The 18,792-nt window shown below is 55.6% G+C and overlaps 1 protein-coding gene across 1 annotated transcript in view; it reads right to left on the bottom strand.

Annotated features, from left to right (window-relative positions):
• mlxipl (MLX interacting protein like) overlaps positions 1 to 18,792 on the bottom strand; it is a 253,703-nt gene that overhangs the window by 163,768 nt on the left and 71,143 nt on the right. The window contains exon 2 of the mRNA XM_072589170.1: positions 805 to 911. Within this exon, the coding sequence (XP_072445271.1) occupies positions 805 to 911 (107 nt within the window). The remainder of the gene's footprint in view (positions 1 to 804; positions 912 to 18,792) is intronic.

Here is an 18,792-nt window from a genome sequence, read left to right as displayed (position 1 = left end):
TAGATGGGTCAGGTACAGTCACATGGTAGATGGGTCTGGTACAGTCACATGGGAGCTGGGTCTGGTACAGTCACATGGTAGATGGGTCAGGTACAGTCACATGGGAGCTGGGTCTGGTACAGTCACATGGTAGATGGGTCAGGTACAGTCACATGGGAGCTGGGTCTGGTACAGTCACATGGTAGATGGGTCAGGTACAGTCACATGGGAGCTGGGTCAGGTACAGTCACATGGTAGATGGGTCTGGTACAGTCACATGGGAGCTGGGTCTGGTACAGTCACATGGGAGCTGGGTCAGGTACAGTCACATGGCAGCTGGGTCTGGTACAGTCACATGGGAGCTGGGTCTGGTACAGTCACATGGGAGATGGGTTGTGTTGGAGGGTTGGTGAGTGGTCAAGGGAGTAGTCAGTATGCCAGTTAGGAAGTTACCCAAATATTGCATGAGATTTTAATCTGTCCAACATTTTGATATAACCACCTAGATAATGAAGGTATGAAATCTCTGACTCTAACTCAGGGTCAGAGACATTTGTGGAGGGTCTCAGAGAGTGGGGGAACTGCTGACTGGAAGTTGAAACTTCCTAGACTGTGCCCACATGGGTGCCAGATGTCATCTTCAGTTGTAAGTGCCACCTGCAATAATGTGGAGACTGGAAGGTTTGGCTCATTATTTCCAATCTAAATGATTTTGAAGAAAAGAATGATGCCCAGGTACACCCCAAATATTCTTTTGGACAAAGCAGGAATAGAGAATGGAAGAGCTGGAGAAGAAGTCCAGGGAAGAATGCTTATTACACTTACACTGTATGAACCAGGCCCGCCAGATGGCATTGTTGAGGCGGATTTTGTCCTTCCATTGAAGTGCCAAGCCTTTGAATGTCTTCCATTTTGGAGAAACCAGCTTTCCACTGAAATGGAAAAGGACAGCATTGCACAAACTGACACAAAAATGGGACACTTGCTTCACGTAGCACTGATGCAGCTTTGTTTACTAACTGCTCATGATCTCACATGGGTGGCTCATTGGTCCAGGTAATGGGAGTAAACACGGACAGATATCCTGCAAAATGCAACTCCGGTGAAAACAGCCAGCGAGAAATAAGATTGATGTCATTATCAGGTTTAAATAGAGATTCTTGCTGTCATACTGCCATATTAGTGGGTGGATTGTCCGAGAAATAATGTGAGGACAATGCATGGTAACAAGGAACCAAACAGCTCCCTTTAATAGTGTGCTCGATCAATAAAGTGTGTTTGCATCAGGATGACTGTGTGATTAACACAGAGAATTTGAATTCTTTAACTGAAAGAAACAGACAACATAAACAGTATGTAAGAAATGAATGATTTCTTAGGCCAAAAAATTTGAATTTCACCCAATATCAACCATTCCTCAAGAACATACAGTATCTCACTGGGCCACAGAATATATTTGATGGGACTTCTCTCTGTTGATAAAGGTCATGAAATTAGTTGTGATGTTTCAAATGTCACATGTTGGCCAATATTATATCACACATCAAGTGAAAACCTGCCCAAGGGCATACCAATGAGACTGTGTCTGAGTGAACAAAGTGTCCACATATGAAGAGGGGTATAGGCACAAATGAAAGTCTCCTAGAATAGAGTAAGAAGTTCTGTTATAACTGTACAAAGCCCCAATGAAACCACCATTGGTGCACAATTCTAGTCACTGTAACTTCTCGTCATTTTTTCTGTTCATTTGTGAGATGTGGGTGTCGCTGACTGGCCAGCATTGATAGCCCATCCCTATTTACCCCTTGAGAAGGTGGTGGTGAGCTGCTTTCTTGAATCACTGCAGTCCACTTGCTGTGGGTTGACCCACAATGCTGGGAGGGAGGGAATTCCAGGATTGTGACTCAACAACTGTGAAGGAACTTTCAATCAGGGTGGGGAGTGGCTCAGGGGAACTTGCAGGTGGTGGTGTTCCCAAGGACTTGCTACCCTTGTCCTTCTGGATGGAAGTGATCATGGGTTTGGAAGGTGCTGTCTGAGGATCTTTGGTGAGTTTCTGCAGTGTATCTTGTAGATAGTACACACTGCTGCTACTGAGCGTCAGTGGGGGAGGGAGGGGATGTTTGTAGGTGTGGTGCCAATCGGGTTTGTCCTGGATGCTGTCAAGTTTCTTGAGTGCTGTTGGAGCTGCCCCCATTCAGGCAAGGGGAAGTATTTCCTCACCCTCCTGACTTGTGCCTTGTAGATGGTGGATAGACTTTGGAAGCTATGCAGCACTGTAAGGGTCACGAGAATGTTGCTAAGATGAGAGTTTGCAAAATGCCAGTTTGTAATCCCTGTAATCAAAGACACAGGAGTCAGAGTCAGCCATTGATCCTTGAATCCCTGCTGTGGCATTTAAGATCCAGCTGGACTCCACATTCCTGTGTTATCCCCATAACAGTGACGGCATTAATCCCCAGAATTCAAGCCATTTCATTTTTGAATATTTTCAATTACTTCTTTCACAGCCCTCTGCAGGCGATAAGATTCACCACCCGATGAGCAAAGACATACTCCCCTTTTCAGATTTTGCCTCTTCTTAAGAAACTGTGTCCTCCTGGTTACAGCCCGGCACACCCTGCAAGTCAGGGACAAACTTCCTGCACCTACTCTGTCAGGTCCTGCAAGAATTTTGTCAGCTTCAATGAGGTCACCTGTCAGTTTCCAAACCGCTGGAGAATATAAACCCAACCTCGACAACCTCTCGTCGTCCAGCCAATCCTGCCCCAACTCAGCAATAACTCGGAAATTGTTCAGCACTTCCTCTACAATCCTCAGAAACACTGATAACTGTTAAACAGAGAATTCAATTTCCAGTGAATGACTGGAAGATTTCATGACTGCAATAAAAAAAAGCAATGTTGACAAAACACTAAAATAAAAGCAAAATACTGCTGGATATCAGAACTAAAAACCAAGCACTGGAAGCATCTGTAGCAGGAGAAACCGTGTTATTACCATCAGGCCAATGTGATTGTCTGAGAGGGGAAGCATGGGAAAATGTCAGGTGGGGGAAGACAGAGAGAGAGAAGAGAGAGAGAGGCACAGACAGAGAGGGAGGAGTGCAGAGAGAGAGGTGCTCAGACGGAGAGAGAGAAAAAGGTGTGCAGATCGAGAGAGAGGCACACAGAGAGAGAGCGGCGCGCAGACAGAGACAGAGAGGGAGGGAGGCACGCAGAGAGAGAGAGGGAGGCACACAGACAGAGAGAGAGGGAGGCATGCAGAGAGAGAGAGGGAGGCACACAGACAGAGAGAGAGGGAGGCATGCAGAGAGAGAGAAAGGCATAGACAGAATGAGAGGCATAGAGAGAGAGAGAGAGATGCGTCCAAACAGAGAGAGCGGTGCCCAGAAAAGAGAGTGGCGCCCAGACAGAGAGAGAGGCGCACACAGAGAGAGAGAGAGGCGCACAGAGAGAGAGAGAGAGGCGCACAGAGAGAGAGAGAGAGAGGCGCACAGAGAGAGAGAGAGAGAGGCGCACAGAGAGAGAGAAAGAGAGGCGCACAGAGAGAGAGAGAGAGGCGCACAGAGAGAGAGAGAGAGGCGCACAGAGAGAGAGAGAGAGAGGCGCACAGAGAGAGAGAGAGAGGCGCACAGAGAGAGAGAGAGAGGTGCACAGAGAGAGAGGCGCACAGAGAGAGAGAGAGAGAGGCGCACAGAGAGAGAGAGAGAGGCGCACAGAGAGAGAGAGAGAGGTGCACAGAGAGAGAGAGAGAGGCGCACACAGAGAGAGAGAGAGGCGCACAGAGAGAGAGAGAGAGGCGCACAGAGAGAGAGAGAGAGGCGCACAGAGAGAGAGAGAGAGAGGCGCACAGAGAGAGAGAGAGAGGCGCACAGAGAGAGAGAGAGAGAGGCGCACAAAGAGAGAGAGAGAGAGAGGTGCACAGAGAGAGAGAGAGGCGCACAGAGAGAGAGAGAGAGAGGCGCACAGAGAGAGAGAGAGAGAGGCGCACAGAGAGAGAGAGAGGCGCACAGAGAGAGAGAGAGAGAGGCGCACAGAGAGAGAGAGAGAGAGAGGCGCACAGAGAGAGAGAGAGAGGCGCACAGAGAGAGAGAGAGAGGTGCACAGAGAGAGAGAGAGGTGCACAGAGAGAGAGAGAGAGGCGCACAGAGAGAGAGAGAGAGAGGCGCACAGAGAGAGAGAGAGAGAGGCGCACAGAGAGAGAGAGAGAGGCGCACAGAGAGAGAGAGAGAGAGGCGCACAGAGAGAGAGAGAGAGGTGCACAGAGAGAGAGAGAGAGGCGCACAGAGAGAGAGAGAGAGGTGCACAGAGAGAGAGAGAGAGAGGCGCACAGAGAGAGAGAGAGAGGCGCACAGAGAGAGAGAGAGGCGCACAGAGAGAGAGAGAGAGAGGCGCACAGAGAGAGAGAGAGAGAGACACGCAGAGAGAGAGAGAGACGCGCAGAGAGAGAGAGAGAGATGCACCGAGAGAGAGGGTCACTGAGGGAGACGCACAGAGAGAGACGCACAGAGAGAGAGAGAGACGCGCAGAGAGAGAGAGAGAGAGAGAGACACGCAGAGAGAGAGAGAGACGCGCAGAGAGAGAGAGAGAGAGACACGCAGAGAGAGAGAGAGACGCGCAGAGAGAGAGAGAGAGATGCACCGAGAGAGAGGGTCACTGAGGGAGACGCACAGAGAGAGACGCACAGAGAGAGAGAGAGACACGCAGAGAGACTGAGAGCGGCGCAGAGAGAGAGAGAGAGAGACGCGCAGAGAGAGAGAGAGACACGCAGAGAGAGAGAGAGACACGCAGAGAGACACGCAGAGAGAGAGAGAGACACGCAGAGAAAGGAGAGACACGCAGAGAGACACGCAGAGAGAGAGAGAGACACGCAGAGGAGAGAGAGGGACGCGCAGAGAGAGAGAGAGAGACGCGCAGAGAGAGAGAGACGCGCAGAGAGAGAGAGAGAGGCGCACAGAGAGAGAGAGAGAGAGGCGCACAGAGAGAGAGAGAGAGAGAGGTGCACAGAGAGAGAGAGAGGCGCACAGAGAGAGAGAGAGAGAGGCGCACAGAGAGAGAGAGAGAGAGGCGCACAGAGAGAGAGAGAGAGGCGCACAGAGAGAGAGAGAGAGAGGCGCACAGAGAGAGAGGCGCACAGAGAGAGAGAGAGAGGCGCACAGAGAGAGAGAGAGAGGTGCACAGAGAGAGAGAGAGGTGCACAGAGAGAGAGAGAGAGGCGCACAGAGAGAGAGAGAGAGAGGCGCACAGAGAGAGAGAGAGAGAGGCGCACAGAGAGAGAGAGAGAGGCGCACAGAGAGAGAGAGAGAGGTGCACAGAGAGAGAGAGAGGTGCACAGAGAGAGAGAGAGAGGCGCACAGAGAGAGAGAGAGAGGTGCACAGAGAGAGAGAGAGAGAGGCGCACAGAGAGAGAGAGAGAGGCGCACAGAGAGAGAGAGAGAGGCGCACAGAGAGAGAGAGAGGCGCACAGAGAGAGAGAGAGAGGTTGCACAGAGAGAGAGAGAGAGGCGCACAGAGAGAGAGAGAGAGGTGTACAGAGAGAGAGAGAGAGGTGCACAGAGAGAGAGAGAGGCACAGAGAGAGAGAGAGGCGCAGAGAGAGAGAGAGAGGCGCACAGAGAGAGAGAGAGAGAGGTGCACAGAGAGAGAGGTGCACAGAGAGAGAGAGAGAGGTGCACAGAGAGAGAGAGGTGCACAGAGAGAGAGAGAGAGGCGCACACAGAGAGAGAGAGAGAGGTGCACAGAGAGAGAGAGAGAGGTGCACAGAGAGAGAGAGAGAGGCGCACACACAGAGAGGGATGCAGAGAGAGGGAGGCACGCAGAGAGAGAGGCGCGCTGAAAGAGAGGCGCACAGAGAGAGAGGCGCGCATGAGAGAGAGGCGCACAGAGAGAGAGTGGGGCACATAGAGAGAGACAGAGGCACAGAGAAAGTGAGAGAGACGCGCAGACAGAGAGAGAGGCGCAGAAAGAGAGACGTGTAGACGGAGAGAGACTCGCACAGATGGAGAGACGCTCAGAGAGAAAGGGGCACGCAGACAGAGACAGAGGGGCACGCAGACAGAGAGGGAAGCACGCAGAGAGAAGAAGGCGCGCAGAGAGAGAGAGGCATGCAGAGAGAGAGAGAGAGGCACACAGAGAGAGAGAGGCACAGAGAGAGAGAGAGAGACGCACAGAGAGAGAGAGAGAGAGAGGCACACAGAGAGAGAGGGAGGCACAGAGAGAGAGAGAGAGAGGCACACACAGAGAGAGAGAGAGAGAGGCACAGAGAGAGAGAGAGGCACACAGAGAGAGAGGGAGGCACAGAGAGAGAGAGAGAGAGGCACACAGAGAGAGAGGGAGGCACAGAGAGAGAGAGGGGCGTGCAGAGAGAGAGAGGGACGCGCAGAGAGAGAGAGAGAGGCGCGCAGAGAGAGAGAGAGAGAGGCGCACAGAGAGAGAGAGAGAGGCGCACAGAGAGAGAGAGAGAGGCACAGAGAGAGAGAGAGAGAGGCACACAGAGAGAGAGAGAGAGGCGCACAGAGAGAGAGGGAGGCACAGAGAGAGAGAGGGGCGTGCAGAGAGAGAGAGGAACGCGCAGAGAGAGAGAGAGAGGCGCGCAGAGAGAGAGAGAGAGAGGCGCACAGAGAGAGAGAGAGAGGCGCACAGAGAGAGAGAGAGAGGCGCACAGAGAGAGAGAGAGAGAGGCACAGAGAGAGAGAGAGAGGCGCACAGAGAGAGGAGAGAGAGGTGCACAGAGAGAGAGAGAGAGAGGTGCACAGAGAGAGAGAGAGAGGTGCACAGAGAGAGAGAGAGAGGCGCACAGAGAGAGAGAGAGAGGTGCACAGAGAGAGAGAGAGAGGCGCACACACAGAGAGGGGTGCAGAGGTGACACGGTGGCACAGTGGTTAGCACTGCTGCCTCACAGTGCCAGAGACCCGGGTTCAATTCCCGCCTCAGGCGACTGACTGTGTGGAGTTTGCACATTCTCCCCGTGTCTGCGTGGGTTTCCTCCGGGTGCTCCGGTTTCCTCCCACAGTCCAAAGATGTGCAGGGCAGGTGAATTGGCCATGCTAAATTGTCCCTAGTGTTAGGTAAGGGGTAGATGTATGGGTGGGTAGATGTAGGGGTGGTGTGGACTTGTTGGGCTGAAGGGCCTGTTTCCACACTGTAAGTAATCTAATCTAAAAGAGAGAGGGAGGCACGCAGAGAGAGAGGCGCGCTGAAAGAGAGGCGCACAGAGAGAGAGGCGCGCATGAGAGAGAGGCGCACAGAGAGAGAGTGGGGCACATAGAGAGAGACAGAGGCACAGAGAAAGTGAGAGAGACGCGCAGACAGAGAGAGAGGCGCAGAAAGAGAGACGTGTAGACGGAGAGAGACTCGCACAGATGGAGAGACGCTCAGAGAGAAAGGGGCACGCAGACAGAGACAGAGGGGCACGCAGACAGAGAGGGAAGCACGCAGAGAGAAGAAGGCGCGCAGAGAGAGAGAGGCATGCAGAGAGAGAGAGGCACAGAGAGAGAGAGAGAGACGCACAGAGAGAGAGAGAGGGACGCGCAGAGAGAGGAGAGAGAGAGGCACACAGAGAGAGAGGGAGGCACAGAGAGAGAGAGAGGCACACAGAGAGAGAGAGAGAGAGGCACAGAGAGAGAGAGAGAGGCACACAGAGAGAGAGGGAGGCACAGAGAGAGAGAGGGGCACGCAGAGAGAGAGAGGGACGCGCAGAGAGAGAGAGAGAGAGAGAGGCACGCAGAGAGAGAGAGAGAGGCACACAGAGAGAGAGGGAGGCACAGAGAGAGAGAGGGGCACGCAGAGAGAGAGAGGGACGCGCAGAGAGAGAGAGAGAGAGAGAGAGGCACGCAGGAGAGAGAGAGAGAGAGGCACACAGAGAGAGAGGGAGGCACAGAGAGAGAGAGGGGCACGCAGAGAGAGAGAGGGAACGCGCAGAGAGAGAGAGAGAGAGAGGCACGCAGAGAGAGAGAGAGAGGCACACAGAGAGAGAGGAGGCACAGAGAGAGAGAGGGGCACGCAGAGAGAGAGAGGGACGCGCAGAGAGAGAGAGAGAGAGAGGCACGCAGAGAGAGAGAGGCACGCAGAGAGAGAGAGGCGCACAGAGAGAGAGCGCACAGAGAGAGAGAGAGAGACGCGCAGAGAGAGAGAGAGAGAGAGGTGTGCAGACAGAGAGAGGCGTGCAGACAGAGAGGGGCACAGAGAGAGAGAGAGAGACACGCAGAGAGAGAGAGACGCGCAGAGAGAGGGACGCGCAGAGAGAGAGAGATGCGCAGAGAGAGAGAGACGCTGAGGGAGACGCACAGAGAGAGACACAGAGAGAGAGAGACACGCACAGAGAAAGAGACGCGCAGAGAGAGAGACATGCACAGAGATAGAGAGATGCAGAGAGAGAGAGACACGCAGAGAGACACGGAGAGAGAGAGAGAGAGAGAGAGAGACACGCAGAGAGAGAGAGATATGCACAGAGAGAGAGAGATGCACCGTGAGAAAGAGAGACACGTTCAGAGAGAGAGAGGCGCAGGGAGAGAGAGAGACATGCAGGAGAGATACAATGAGAAAGAGAGAGATACGCAGGGGAGAGAGAGAAATGCACAGAGAGAGAGACGCGCAGAGAGAGAGGGACGCGCAGAGGAGAGAGAGGGACGCACAGAGAGAGAGAGACGCACAGAGAGAGAGAGAGACGCACAGAGAGAGAGAGAGATGCACAGAGAGAGAGACGCACAGAGAGAGACGCACAGAGAGAGAGAGAGAGACGCACAGAGAGAGACGCGCAGAGAGAGAGAGAGAGACGTGTGGAGAGAGAGAGACACGCAGAGAGAGAGACGCACAGAGAGAGAGACACGCAGAGAGAGAGACACGCAGAGAGACACTCAGAGAGAGCCACGTTCAGAGAGTGAGAGAGACGCAAAGGAGAGAGACGCGCAGAGAGAGAGATGCAGAGAGACAGAGAGGACGTCAGAGAGTGGGAGAGACACGCAGAGAGAAAGAGAGACGCTCAGAGAGAGAGAGAGAGACGCTCAGAGAGAGACACGTTCAGAGAGAGAGAGAGAGAGAGAGACGTGCAGAGAGAGAGAGAGAGAGCGACGAGAGAGGAGAGAGGCACGCACAGAGAGAGAGAGACACGCGCAGAGAGAGGGAGACGCGCAGAGAGAGACGAGAGAGAGAGACGCACACAGAGAGAGAGTCACTGAGGAGACGCACAGAGAGAGACAGAGAGAGAGAGGGACGCGCAGAGACAGAGAGAGAGAGAGACGCACAGAGAGAGAGAGGCACGCAGAGAGAGAGAGAGAGAGACGCACACAGAGAGAGAGAGAGACGCGCAGAGAGAGAGAGGCACAGAGAGAGAGAGACGCACAGAGAGAGAGAGGGACGCGCAGAGAGAGAGAGGGACACGCAGAGAGAGAGAGGGACGCGCAGAGAGAGAGAGGGACGTGCAGAGAGAGAGAGACGCACACAGAGAGAGAGTCACTGAGGGAGACGCACAGAGAGAGACACGTTCAGAGAGAGAGAGACACGCAGAGAGAGTGAGAGCGGTGCAGAGAGAGAGGACGCGCAGAGAGAGAGAGAGACACGCAGAGAGAGAGAGACGTGCAGAGAGAGAGAGAGATGCGCAGAGAGAGAGAGAGAGACACGCAGAGAGAGAGAGAGAGACGCTCAGAGAGAGACACGTTCAGAGAGAGAGAGACACGCAGAGAGAGAGAGAGAGACGCACAGAGAGGAGACACGTTCAGAGAGAGAGAGACACGCAGAGAGAGTGAGAGTGGCGCAGAGAGAGAGACGCGCAGAGAGAGAGAGAGAGACGCGCAGAGAGAGAGAGAGAGACGCGCAGAGAGAGAGAGAGACGCACAGAGAGAGAGAGAGAGAGACACGCAGAGAGAGAGAGAGACGCGCAGAGAGAGAGAGAGAGATGCACCGAGAGAGAGGGTCACTGAGGGAGACGCACAGAGAGAGACGCACAGAGAGAGAGAGAGACACGCAGAGAGAGTGAGAGCGGCGCAGAGAGAGAGAGAGAGAGACGCGCAGAGAGAGAGAGAGACACGCAGAGAGAGAGAGAGACACGCAGAGAGAGAGAGACACGCAGAGAGAGAGAGACGCGCAGAGAGAGAGAGACGCGCAGAGAGAGAGAGGGACGCGCAGAGAGAGAGAGGGACGCGCAGAGAGAGAGAGAGAGATGCGCAGAGAGAGAGAGAGAGACGGGCAGAGAGAGAGAGGGACGCGCAGAGAGAGAGAGAGAGGGACGCGCAGAGAGAGAGAGAGATGCGCAGAGAGAGAGAGAGAGACGCGCAGAGAGAGAGAGGGACGCGCAGAGAGAGAGAGAGACGCGCAGAGAGAGAGAGAGACGCGCAGAGAGAGAGAGAGAGAGACGCGCAGAGAGAGAGAGAGACGGGCAGAGAGAGAGAGGGACGCGCAAAGAGAGAGAGAGACGCGCAGAGAGAGAGAGAGACGGGCAGAGAGAGAGAGGGACGCGCAAAGAGAGAGAGAGACGCGCAGAGAGAGAGAGACGCGCAGAGAGAGAGAGAGACGGGCAGAGAGAGAGAGGGACGCGCAGAGAGAGAGAGAGACGCGCAGAGAGAGAGGGTCACTGAGGGAGACGCACAGAGAGAGACGCACAGAGAGAGAGAGAGAGAGAGAGAGATGCACAGAGATAGAGAGATGCAGAGAGAGAGAGAGAGAGAGACACGCAGAAAGATAGATATGCAGAGAGAGAGAGAGATGCACCGAGAGAGAGAGAGACACATTCAGAGAGGAGAGGGGCGCGCAGAGAGAAAGACACACATAGAGACAGAGAGATGCACAGAGAGAGAGAGAGAGACACGCAGAGAGAGAGAGAGAGACGCTCAGAGAGAGACACGTTCAGAGAGAGAGAGACACGCAGAGAGAGTGAGAGTGGCGCAGAGAGAGAGACGCGCAGAGAGAGAGAGAGAGACGCGCAGAGAGAGAGAGAGACGCGCAGAGAGAGAGAGAGAGAGACACGCAGAGAGAGAGAGACACGCGCAGAGAGAGAGAGAGAGAGACACGCAGAGAGAGAGAGAGACGCGCAGAGAGGGAGAGAGAGATGCACCGAGAGAGAGGGTCACTGAGGGAGACGCACAGAGAGAGACGCACAGAGAGAGAGAGAGACACGCAGAGAGACTGAGAGCGGCGCAGAGAGAGAGAGAGAGAGACGCGCAGAGAGAGAGAGAGACACGCAGAGAGAGAGAGAGACACGCAGAGAGACACGCAGAGAGAGAGAGAGACACGCAGAGAGAGAGAGAGACACGCAGAGAGACACGCAGAGAGAGAGAGAGACGCAGAGAGAGAGAGGGACGCGCAGAGAGAGAGAGAGACGCGCAGAGAGAGAGAGACGCGCAGAGAGAGAGAGGGACGCGCAGAGAGAGAGAGAGAGATGCGCAGAGAGAGAGGAGAGAGACGGGCAGAGAGAGAGAGGGACGCGCAGAGAGAGAGAGAGAGGGACGCGCAGAGAGAGAGAGAGACGCGCAGAGAGAGAGAGACGCGCAGAGAGACAGAGATGCGCAGAGAGAGAGAGGGGACGCGCAGAGAGAGAGAGAGACGCGCAGAGAGAGAGAGAGAGATGCGCAGAGAGAGAGAGAGACGGGCAGAGAGAGAGAGGGACGCGCAAAGAGAGAGAGAGACGCGCAGAGAGAGAGAGAGATGCGCAGAGAGAGAGAGAGACGCGCAGAGAGACAGAGATGCGCAGAGAGAGAGAGGGACGCGCAGAGAGAGAGAGAGACGCGCAGAGAGAGAGGGTCACTGAGGGAGACGCACAGAGAGAGACGCACAGAGAGAGAGAGAGAGAGAGATGCACAGAGATAGAGAGATGCAGAGAGAGAGAGAGAGAGAAACACGCAGAAAGAGAGATATGCAGAGAGAGAGAGAGATGCACCCGAGAGAGAGAGAGACACATTCAGAGAGAGAGGGGCGCGCAGAGAGAAAGACACACCATAGAGACAGAGAGATGCACAGAGAGAGAGAGAGAGAGAGACAGAGAGGGACGCTCAGCGAGAGAGAGATGCACAGAGAGAGAGAGACACACACACACAAAGGTAGAGAGACGTACAGAGAGAGAGAGACACAGAGAGAGAGAGAGAGACGCACAGAGAGAGACGCACAGAGAGAGAGGCACACAGAGAGAGAGGTGCACAGAGAGACGTGCAGAGAGACGCGCAGAGAGACGCGCAGAGAGGGAGACGCGCAGAGAAAGTGAGAGACGCACAGAGACACGCAGAGAGAGAGACACGCAGAGAGAGAGACACGCAGAGAGAGAGGTGCGCAGAGAGAGAGAGACACGCAGAGAGAGAGGTGCGCAGAGAGAGAGACACGCAGAGAGAGAGAGGGACGCGCAGAGAGAGAGAGAGAGACGCGCAGAGAGAGAGAGACGCGCAGAGAGAGAGAGGGGACGCGCAGAGAGAGAGAGGGACGCGCAGAGAGAGAGAGAGAGAATGCGCAGAGAGAGAGAGAGAGACGGGCAGAGAGAGGAGAGGGACGCGCAGAGAGAGAGAGAGACGCGCAGAGAGAGAGAGACGCGCAGAGAGACAGAGATGCGCAGAGAGAGAGAGGGACGCGCAGAGAGAGAGAGAGACGCGCAGAGAGAGAGAGAGAGATGCGCAGAGAGAGAGAGAGACGGGCAGAGAGAGAGAGGGACGCGCAAAGAGAGAGAGAGACGCGCAGAGAGAGAGAGAGATGCGCAGAGAGAGAGAGAGACGCGCAGAGAGACAGAGATGCGCAGAGAGAGAGAGGGACGCGCAGAGAGAGAGAGAGACGCGCAGAGAGAGAGGGTCACTGAGGGAGACGCACAGAGAGAGACGCACAGAGAGAGAGAGAGAGAGAGATGCACAGAGATAGAGAGATGCAGAGAGAGAGAGAGAGAGAGACACGCAGAAAGAGAGATATGCAGAGAGAGAGAGAGATGCACCGAGAGAGAGAGAGACACATTCAGAGAGAGAGGGGCGCGCAGAGAGAAAGACACACATAGAGACAGAGAGATGCACAGAGAGAGAGAGAGAGAGAGACAGAGAGGGACGCTCAGCGAGAGAGAGACGCACAGAGAGAGAGAGACACACACACACAAAGGTAGAGAGACGTACAGAGAGAGAGAGACACAGAGAGAGAGAGAGAGACGCACAGAGAGAGACGCACAGAGAGAGAGGCACACAGAGAGAGAGGTGCACAGAGAGACGTGCAGAGAGACGCGCAGAGAGACGCGCAGAGAGGGAGACGCGCAGAGAAAGTGAGGAGACGCACAGAGACACGCAGAGAGAGAGACACGCAGAGAGAGAGACACGCAGAGAGAGAAGTGCGCAGAGAGAGAGAGACACGCAGAGAGAGAGGTGCGCAGAGAGAGAGACACCGCAGAGAGAGAGAGAGACCGCGCAGAGAGAGAGAGAGACGCGCAGAGAGAGAGACACGCAGAGAGAGAGGTGCGCAGAGAGAGAGAGAGACGCGCAGAGAGAGAGACACGTGCAGAGAAGGACCCGCAGAGAGAGAGAGAAGCGCAGAGAGAGACGTGCAGAGAGAGAGAGACATGTGGAGAGAAACACGCAGAGAGAGACGTGCAGAGAGAGACACGTTCAGAGAGAAAGAGAGACACGCAGAGAGAGCAAGAGCGGCGCAGAGAGAGAGACGTGCAGAGAGAGAGAGGCATAGAGAGAGAGAGGCGCACAGAGAGAGAGACACGCACAGAGAGAGACACGCACAGAGAGAGATACGTGCAGAGAGAGAGAGACACGCACAGAGAGAGACACGCACAGAGAGAGACACGCGCAGAGAGGGAGAGACGTGCAGAGAGACATGCGCACAGAGACACGCGCAGAGAGACGCGCAGAGAGAGAGAGGCGCACAGAGAGAGAGACGCGCAGAGAGAGAGAGGCGCACAGAGAGAGAGAGGCGCACAGAGAGAGAGACGCGCAGAGAGAGAGAGGCGCACAGAGAGAGAGACGCGCACAGAGAGAGAGACACGCACAGAGAGAGACACGTGCAGAGAGAGAGAGACGCGCAGAGAGAGAGACACGCACAGAGAGAGACACGTGCAGAGAGAGAGAGACGTGCAGAGAGACATGCGCACAGAGACACGCGCAGAGAGACGCGCAGAGAGAGAGAGGCGCAGACAGAGAGAGAGATGCGCAGAGAGAGACACGCAGAGAGAGAGACGCGCAGAGAGAGAGACGCGCAGAGAGAGAGAGATGCGCAGAGAGAGAGACGCGCAGAGAGACACGCGCAGAGAGACATGCGCAGAGAGAGAGAGACGCACAGAGAGACACGCGCAGAGAGAGAGACACGCAGAGAGAGAGACGCGCAGAGAGAGAGACGCGCAGAGAGAGAGAGACGCGCAGAGAGAGAGACGCGCAGAGAGAGAGACGCGCAGAGAGAGAGACGCGCAGAGAGAGAGACGCGCAGAGACACGCGCAGAGAGAGAGAGACGCGCAGAGAGAGAGACGCGCAGAGAGAGAGAGATGTGCAGAGAGAGAGAGACGCGCAGAGAGAGAGACGTGCAGAGAGAGAGACGCACAGAGAGACATGCGCAGAGAGAGAGACACGCGCAGAGAGACATGCGCAGAGAGAGAGAGACGCGCAGAGAGAGAGAGACGCGCAGAGACAGAGAGAGAGCGCACAGAGAGACACGCGCAGAGAGAGGGAGACGCGCAGAGAGAGAGAGAGAGAGAGACGCTCAGAGAGAGACACGTTCAGAGGAGAGAGCGAGAGAGAGAGAGGGACGCGCAGAGAGAGAGAGGGACGCGCAGAGAGAGAGAGAGAGAGACGCACAGAGAGAGAGAGGGCACGCAGAGAGAGAGAGAGAGAGAACGGACAGAGAGAGAGAGGAGAGACGCGCAGAGAGAGAGAGAGGCATGCAGAGAGAGAGAGAGGCACGCAGAGAGAGAGAGGACGCGCAGAGAGAGAGAGGGACGTGCAGAGAGAGAGAGACGCACACAGAGAGAGAGTCACTGAGGGAGACGCACAGAGAGAGACACGTTCAGAGAGAGAGAGACACGCAGAGAGAGTGAGAGCGGTGCAGAGAGAGAGACGCGCAGAGAGAGAGAGAGACACGCAGAGAGAGAGAGAGACGTGCAGAGAGAGAGAGAGATGCGCAGAGAGAGAGAGAGAGGACACGCAGAGAGAGAGAGAGAGACGCTCAGAGAGAGACACGTTCAGAGAGAGAGAGACACGCAGAGAGAGAGAGAGAGACGCACAGAGAGAGACACGTTCAGAGAGAGAGAGACACGCAGAGAGAGTGAGAGTGGCGCAGAGAGAGAGACGCGCAGAGAGAGAGAGAGAGAGACGCGCAGAGAGAGAGAGAGAGACGCGCAGAGAGAGAGAGAGACGCGCAGAGAGAGAGAGACACGCAGAGAGAGAGAGAGAGACGCACAGAGAGAGACACGTTCAGAGAGAGAGAGACACGCAGAGAGAGTGAGAGTGGCGCAGAGAGAGAGACGCGCAGAGAGAGAGAGAGAGAGACGCGCACAGAGAGAGAGAGAGACGCGCAGAGAGAGAGAGAGAGACGCGCAGAGAGAGAGAGAGAGAGACACGCAGAAGAGAGAGAGAGACGCGCAGAGAGAGAGAGAGAGAGATGCACCGAGAGAGAGGGTCACTGAGGGAGACGCACAGAGAGAGACGCACAGAGAGAGAGAGAGGACACGCAGAGAGAGTGAGAGCGGCGCAGAGAGAGAGAGAGAGAGACGCGCAGAGAGAGAGAGAGACACGCAGAGAGAGAGAGAGACACGCAGAGAGAGAGAGAGACACGCAGAGAGAGAGAGAGACGCGCAGAGAGAGAGAGACGCGCAGAGAGAGAGAGAGCGCGCAGAGAGAGAGAGGGACGCGCAGAGAGAGAGAGGACGCGCAGAGAGAGAGAGAGAGATGCGCAGAGAGAGAGAGAGACGCGCAGAGAGACAGAGATGCGCAGAGAGAGAGAGGGACGCGCAGAGAGAGAGAGACGCGCAGAGAGAGAGAGAGAGACGCGCAGAAGAGAGAGAGAGACGGGCAGAGAGAGAGAGGGGACGCGCAAAGAGAGAGAGAGACGCGCAGAGAGAGAGGGTCACTGAGGGAGACGCACAGAGAGAGACGCACAGAGAGAGAGAGAGAGAGAGAGATGCACAGAGATAGAGAGATGCAGAGAGAGAGAGAGAGAGAGACACGCAGAAAGAGAGATATGCACCGAGAGAGAGAGAGACACATTCAGAGAGAGAGGGGCGCGCAGAGAGAAAGACACACATAGAGACAGAGAGATGCACAGAGAGAGAGAGAGAGACACGCAGAGAGAGAGAGAGAGACGCTCAGAGAGAGACACGTTCAGAGAGAGAGAGACACGCAGAGAGAGTGAGAGTGGCGCAGAGAGAGAGACGCGCAGAGAGAGAGAGAGAGACGCGCAGAGACGAGAGAGAGAGACGCGCAGAGAGAGAGAGAGACGCGCAGAGAGAGAGAGAGAGAGACACGCAGAGAGAGAGAGAGACGCGCAGAGAGAGAGAGAGAGAGACACGCAGAGAGAGAGAGAGACGCGCAGAGAGAGAGAGAGAGATGCACCGAGAGAGAGGGGTCACTGAGGGAGACGCACAGAGAGAGACGCACAGAGAGAGAGAGAGACACGCAGAGAGACTGAGAGCGGCGCAGAGAGAGAGAGAGAGAGACGCGCAGAGAGAGAGAGAGACACGCAGAGAGACACGCAGAGAGAGAGAGAGACACGCAGAGAGAGAGAGGGACGCGCAGAGAGAGAGAGAGAGACGCGCAGAGAGAGAGCGACGCGCAGAGAGAGAGAGACGCGCAGAGAGAGAGAGGGACGCGCAGAGAGAGAGAGGGACGCGCAGAGAGAGAGAGAGAGATGCGCAGAGAGAGAGAGAGAGACGGGCAGAGAGAGAGAGGACGCGCAGAGAGAGAGAGAGAGGGACGCGCAGAGAGAGAGAGAGATGCGCAGAGAGAGAGAGAGACGCGCAGAGAGACAGAGATGCGCAGAGAGAGAGAGGGACGCGCAGAGAGAGAGAGACGCACAGAGAGAGAGAGACACACACACACAAAGGTAGAGAGACGTACAGAGAGAGAGAGACACAGAGAGAGAGAGAGAGACGCACAGAGAGAGACGCACAGAGAGAGAGGCACACAGAGAGAGAGGCGCACAGAGAGACGCACAGAGAGAGAGAGAGACACAGAGAGAGAGAGAGAGACGCACAGAGAGAGACGCACAGAGAGAGAGGCACACAGAGAGAGAGGCGCACAGAGAGACGTGCAGAGAGGCGCGCAGAGAGGACGCGCAGAGAGACGCGCAGAGAGGAGACGCGCAGAGAAAGTGAGAGACGCACAGAGACACGCAGAGAGGAGAGACACGCAGAGAGAGAGACACGCAGAGAGAGAGGTGCGCAGAGAGAGAGACACGCAGAGAGAGAGGTGCGCAGAGAGAGAGACACGCAGAGAGAGAGAGAGACGCGCAGAGAGAGAGAGAGAGAGACGCGCAGAGAGAGAGACACGCAGAGAGAGAGGTGCGCAGAGAGAGAGAGAGACGCGCAGAGAGAGAGACACGTGCAGAGAAAGACCCGCAGAGAGAGAGAGAAGCGCAGAGAGAGACGTGCAGAGAGAGAGAGACATGTGGAGAGAAACACGCAGAGAGAGACGTGCAGAGAGGGACACGTTCAGAGAGAAAGAGAGACAAGCAGAGAGAGCAAGAGCGGCGCAGAGAGAGAGACGTGCAGAGAGAGAGAGGCATAGAGAGAGAGAGGCGCACAGAGAGAGAGAAGTGCACAGAGAGAGAGACACGCACAGAGAGAGATACGTGCAGAGAGAGAGAGACATGTGGGAGAGAAACACGCAGAGAGAGACGTGCAGAGAGAGACACGTTCAGAGAGAAAGAGAGACACGCAGGAGAGAGCAAGAGCGGCGCAGAGAGAGAGACGTGCAGAGAGAGAGAGGCATAGAGAGAGACACGTGCAGAGAGAGACACGCGCAGAGAGGGAGAGACGTGCAGAGAGACGCGCAGAGAGAGAGAGGCGCACAGAGAGAGACACGCGCAGAGAGGGAGAGACGTGCAGAGAGACGCGCAGAGAGAGAGAGGCGCACAGAGAGAGAGACGCGCAGAGAGACACGCGCAGAGAGAGAGAGACGCGCAGAGAGAGAGACCGTGCAGAGAGAGAGAGGCGCACAGAGAGAGAGACGCGCAGAGAGAGAGAGAGACGTGCAGAGAGAGAGACACGCGCAGAGAGAGAGAGACGCGCAGAGAGAGAGAGGCGCACAGAGAGAGAGACGCGCAGAGAGAGAGAGGCGCACAGAGAGAGAGACGCGCAGAGAGAGAGAGGCGCACAGAGAGAGAGACGTGCAGAGAGAGAGACACGCACAGAGAGAGAGACGTGCAGAGAGAGAGACACGCGCAGAGAGAGAGAGACGCGCAGAGAGAGAGAGGCGCAATGAGAGAGAGACGCGCAGAGAGAGAGAGACGCGCAGAGAGAGACACGTGCAGAGAGAGAGAGACGCGCAGAGAGAGAGACACGCACAGAGAAGAGACACGTGCAGAGAGAGAGAGACGTGCAGAGAGAGAGACACGCGCAGAGAGAGACACGTGCAGAGAGAGAGAGACGTGCAGAGAGACATGCGCACAGAGACACGCGCAGAGAGACGCGCAGAGAGAGATGCGCAGACAGAGAGAGAGACGGCCAGAGAGACACGCGCAGAGAGAGAGAGAGATGCGCAGAGAGAGACACGCAGAGAGAGAGACGCGCAGAGAGAGACGCGCGCAGAGAGAGAGATGCGCAGAGAGAGAGACGCGCAGAGAGAGAGAGACGCGCAGAGAGAGAGAGGCGCACAGAGAGAGAGACGCGCAGAGAGAGAGAGGCGCACAGAGAGAGAGAGGCGCACAG

This window comes from Chiloscyllium punctatum, chromosome 19 (genome assembly GCF_047496795.1).
Source record: "Chiloscyllium punctatum isolate Juve2018m chromosome 19, sChiPun1.3, whole genome shotgun sequence".
In the NCBI taxonomy this organism is placed as follows: Eukaryota; Metazoa; Chordata; class Chondrichthyes; order Orectolobiformes; family Hemiscylliidae; genus Chiloscyllium; species Chiloscyllium punctatum.
Note: the sequence above shows the minus strand (reverse complement) of the source record. Positions and strands in the feature narration are given on the sequence as shown.